The sequence below is a fragment of the Cololabis saira genome, chromosome 4 (assembly GCF_033807715.1).
Source record: "Cololabis saira isolate AMF1-May2022 chromosome 4, fColSai1.1, whole genome shotgun sequence".
NCBI lineage: Eukaryota > Metazoa > Chordata > Actinopteri > Beloniformes > Belonidae > Cololabis > Cololabis saira.
The window spans coordinates 29446896-29452033 of record NC_084590.1 but is presented as its reverse complement, the minus strand read 5'-3'; the positions used below and the strand labels follow the sequence as shown (position 1 = coordinate 29452033).

The 5138-nt window shown below is 39.9% G+C and overlaps 1 protein-coding gene across 1 annotated transcript; it reads right to left on the bottom strand.

Annotated features, from left to right (window-relative positions):
* Positions 1-287: 287 nt before the first annotated feature.
* On the bottom strand, positions 288-4736 carry laynb (layilin b). Its single transcript, XM_061720327.1, has 7 exons — positions 4525-4736; positions 2906-3212; positions 2561-2715; positions 2170-2214; positions 1670-1747; positions 1391-1508; positions 288-1039 (listed from the first exon to the last, which is right to left on the bottom strand). The coding sequence occupies exons 1-7, from the start codon at positions 4595-4597 to the stop codon at positions 712-714; spliced, it is 1104 nt and encodes a 367-aa protein (XP_061576311.1). The 5' UTR covers positions 4598-4736; the 3' UTR covers positions 288-711.
* Between the last annotated feature and the right edge of the window lie 402 nt (positions 4737-5138).

The following is a 5138-nucleotide window of genomic DNA, read 5'->3' as shown; positions in this document are numbered from 1 at the left end:
CTTTTGTACAAATTATGTACGTCTGTGATTAGGAGCCACTTCAAAGCTTGACACCCATCGAAGTGTTTCAGCACTTTTGGTCCAACTGCCATGAAAAATCTTACGTGTCTTGGTGTTTTCCCCAAAATGACTTGATGACTCCAAACTTTTTTTTTCTATTCAGCTATTTGTTTTGTCACAAAATGCTTACAAAAAATATATAACATAAGCTTATCTACTATCTGGTACATATGGAAAATGTTATATATTTTGCTATGATGGCGAACATGGACATTTTTCTGTCACTGTGACGTTATTAGCCTTTGTGTCCAAGTTATCAGGGTTAACCGTTAAACTCAGAGTCGCATTAGTAAGGCTGTAGGCTTTTATTTGGAGTAATGTTAGCTTTTATTAAAAGGAATTGACAAATATGATTATCTTTAGTGGGTAAATATGGAGTCATAGCTGACAAAAGAGTGGGACACATTCCAGATGCAATGCTTGAGATACACACAGATAACAGATTCAATGTTCCACAGCCAGTCCAGTCCACATACGTCCAGGCCAACACAGGCTGGTGTGTAGTAATCCCACACCTCACAGGTAACCAGTAGTCCTCGTAGCAAGAAAGGTATGGAAAACAATTTCAGTTCTTCCGTCGAGCCGGGTCATATTCATTTGTCGGGATGCGACTGATACACTTCTGCAGAGCCAAGATGAGCACCAGCAGCTTTATCCATAGATCTCATTTTCCACCCATCCAGTCTGACCACGGCCACGCCGGGTTTGAGCTTTGCAGGTCTCATAGATGTCATTGGTCACAAAACCGGTCTCCTTGTTCACACTTGGCACATTCTCATAATCGTCACAGTGGGAGTCCGGTGAAGGAGCACGGGCAAACTTCGTCACGATGTCCGCTGGCATTCTGTAGTCCACAGCAGTCTGAGGCAGTCTGGTAATGTCACTAAAGGCATAAGGTCCTTGTACGGGGCAAGATGAAGCTGTTGTTGACATCCACGGCTTTGATCTGCCAGTACAGCTTTTTGTCTCCACTTTCCTCCTGAATATGCATTAAAAAGCAGTTTGAGCATTCTGATACATATTTCATCAGTGAAATGACAAATTTTCATATAAAGGAAAAAAAAACCCAACTTATTTTCTAATAGCTTCCTGCCACAAAATTTCCACAGACTTAAAATATCAAAGCTGTAGAAGTAACAAAAACTCAGAGGAAATGTGTGCACAAGCTGCCAAACTTGAGCAATACATGGGGAGGAGCTGCTTTGGTGTTTAATACTGGTAGAAGAGAAAGTTGTGTAACAGCATTATATATGGAAATAATATTCATCTTCCTCTGCAGAACAACACATAGTTTCCTTTAATTCTTCTAACATCTTTTACATCGTTTTACCTTTTTCTATGTTGTTTGTAGCAGAAGAACCCAGAAACTGCGAACAGCAGCAGCACGATTGCAGGAATAGTTGCATAAAGGACATAGGAAACGTGGAGGGTGTTGTCTGAAAAAGATACTGCAAAGAAAAGCAGATTCTTTTTTTAAAAACTCAACTACATTCAAACATGACCTCTGAATGTTTACAGAGCCTCAGCACCCTGTCACCACTCAAAACACACATTTTTACAAGTTTCCCTAAAGCACAAAGGCAAAGGCACAAATGTATTATTCTGTCACCTGATGACTCAGGAAGTCCTATTTTTATCCTCTCATCATCTTCTGTAGTTGACACTAAATCTGGCCTTAGAGATGGAACTGGGGCAATCAGAAAACAAGAGACAAAGTTGAAAATTATAGTAAAAAAAAACAAAAAAACAAAGCAAATCATGACACATGACTTGTTTATCTAAGCACTGGAAATGGTTTCAAATAACAAATTAATTCCTTTTTGTAAAGTTTAATTCATTTTTTTTTTAAATGTTCTATTTCAATAATATATAATGACATTCAACTCCGAGCAAGTTTAAGCAGTTTAACCCATGTCAGACGAAAGTAAACAACTCAAACCATGATGCACTTTCACCACTAGAGGTCTTCATTTTGACACGAAAACGTTGGCAAATAAATATAAAACATAATCGATCACAAGTAACAAGATGGTAGTTTACATGTTCCTGACATTTGTTAATATAACTACACATGGATTTACAGTTGCACGTGCTCACAGTGTGTTGTACCTGGATGCGGCGTGTTCTTGTCACCTTTAGATTCTGGTAGTTTCTCTGCAAAAGATGGAGGAGCAGAGTCGGTTCAAAGATTCAGATGAAAACCTTTAAACAAATACCAGGCATATAAGGTGTTAATTGTTAACTGTGTGCATAGAAATTCAGTGAAGTCACTTCCCAGATTCATATGACTAAAACTCAGATTTTAAGCATACATCTGTCTAAACATCCAAACTCTTTGGACTCGCTGCTTTTGCTTTGCCGAGAGCATTTGAGAAAAGGTCTCTTTAAAAAATAAAAAAAAAGAAAGAAAGAAAGATTGCTCAGGATGTTAATATTTCCGATATTAACATCCTGTGTAATATTTCAGAGAGCTTCAGAGCCAGGTACAGCGTCTGCTCACCATCACGGTATTTGCAGACAAAGTTGTTCTTGGAGCTGCAGTTGTCATCGTTCCACTGGAACAGGAAATGACCTTCGTCAGGTGGTGCGTCGGGCTTGTGGTACAAAACCACACACATTTCAGTACCACATGAAGGCTCATCCCAATGCCAGTTCCTACGGAATATGAGAGGCACATATTCAGGGTTAAAATATTTATTTTGCATTCTTACTGTCAGTATTACCTCACATTTAATGAATAGTCACAAGGCACGTCCCACATAAGCCTCAGGTGATCACATTATCTTTTCTCAGATGCCATATGTTCCAATTTACTGCATCCACAACATTAGAAAAAGACAAAAACCTGTACTTGGCCTTGCTTCCATCCAGCCAATAGTATTGCGAAGGGCAACCTGGGCTGGTGTTCCTGGCCATGTGATGTTGTGGATTGCGGCGGAGCCCGATCCAGAAATCACCATCTCCAACCCTCAGCTCTCGTATGATCCTCTCTATCAGTCGCTGTTCGCCCTCCGTCTCAACGCTGAGCAGTTCGCCTCCATCCACCCTGCAGGCCTGCACGGCACCCTCAAAGGTCAGCCTCCGCCTGCTGTCCTGGATGTAGAACGCCTTGTAGCATGGGCGCTCTGTCCCGCGCCGGCAGATTCTCTCACCTGGACACCGAAGTGTTAATTGAAGACACGAGAAGATGATCAATACATGCTTTTCCTTTTTTTTCCCACGTGCCAAGAAAATTATATACATCCTGCAGAATCAGCGTAGTGTGTGAAGCACGTGGTACTGACACTAGGGCTGGGCGATTTTGGACAAAAATAAAATCCTGATTTTTTTCTCTGAAAACCCGATTTTCGATTTTGATTTCGATTCTTTTGGTAAAACTACAAAAGACAATGGAATAAATTGTTTCAAATATTTTATCTTCATTTTTAAAGAAAAATAGCAAACAAATTTCCCTATTGGGAATGAAGTGCAATTGAAAGATACTGTAAATCCTCCTTGAGTTTAGTAAAGTGACATTTACAATTTTCTTGACCAAACAAAGATGACTAGACGAGCTCTGTCTGTAATGCAGCCAGCTGCAAAAAAGGAAAATCGATTTTCCGATTTTCCTTTTTTTAACATCGTCTTGATTAATAAATCTTAGATTTAAAATCGATTAATCGCACAGCCCTATGACATGGTAGCATTTTATTGTATTTTTTACAGTCTTGTTTTTGTTAGACAAGATATGGTGATATGTTCTGTCACATCCAATGTGCATATTATAAATCCTGAAAAAAAAAGTAACTGCTGTTTTCAAGACTGATCTACCATTGCTTAAAGATCAAAGTTAAAAGTGGAGACATTTGAGTGGACATGAAATGTAAACAGCCCACCTTATGAAATAACATGAATGATATCAAGCTGTTAGATCACTGTTTGGTTAATTGCCTCCTACTATAACCTAAAAGGCGCAACTGTTGTTTATTTGTAACTATAGTGTAGTCATATAAGGGGTCTTACGAGTCCAGTAAGTAGAAGGCTATAATCACAGTGTTTTCCCTATATCAACACTGGTGAAGAATAATACTACTTTGTTGTTTCCAACCAGTAATCTGAGTGGAGAGCTGCTGTTTTTTGTGTGCGTCAGTGGGTTTCAGTGCTGCGTGTGTATCAAGGCTGATTTATGGTTCCGCGTTACACCAACGCAGAGCCTACGGCGTAGGGTACGCGGCGACACGCACCATATAGTGCGTATCGCCGCGTACCTTACGCCGTAGGCTACGCCGTACCCTACAGGCTTCACTCTGCAGCAAATAGACTGCTGCTTGCCCTCCAACTTAGTAAAACTCGCAAATTTTAAATACACTTCAGGGTAGGAGGGTTACATCTGGATATTCTCCTAGGTAGGACTCAAAAAAGCTCATCGAAGTGTAAAAACTCAGTTTCCCCCTCTTTCTTCCCTCCCCGGGGCTGATTTCTTACCGTTTAATTTAGACGCAGATCCAGGGTGGAACAACACGGCGATGACGGTCCCAAACAGCTTCATAAAATCCATCTCTACATGTTCACGCGATGCTTGTCACATATTTTGTGAAGTTTTTCTTTTTCTTTAGAGGAATAAAGTTAAGTTTCAAAGGGTGTGAAGCACCAACTTGGCCAGTAGTTGACGGTCTGTTCAGTAAAAAAAAAAAAAAAGTGGGTCGACTGCTGAAGGCTGAAGGCGTGCATATGGCGTAGGGACGGAAAAAAAGACACAGTCCAAGATTTTTTTTTTGAAAGAAAAAAAAAAACAACAAAAAAAAAAACCAAAACACTAATCAGTGTTCAGCAAAAGAAAAGCACCAAAATATAAGTTTCTACATGAATGCAGCCAGTGTGCAGTTCCACAAAAACAGCCCAAGTTTACAAAATCCCATTTTACATATAGTTGCCTAATGTCATTATGGACTAAAAGGAGCTCTTTGTGCGTACACTATGTGCTCTATCATGTGCACTGAGTTAAAACAATCCGTGTAGCCTATGTGTCATCCCTGCTCCACACTCAGTGTCAGGGGGGAAAGGAAAAACAAACCAGGCTAATTTTAAATCTTTAATTG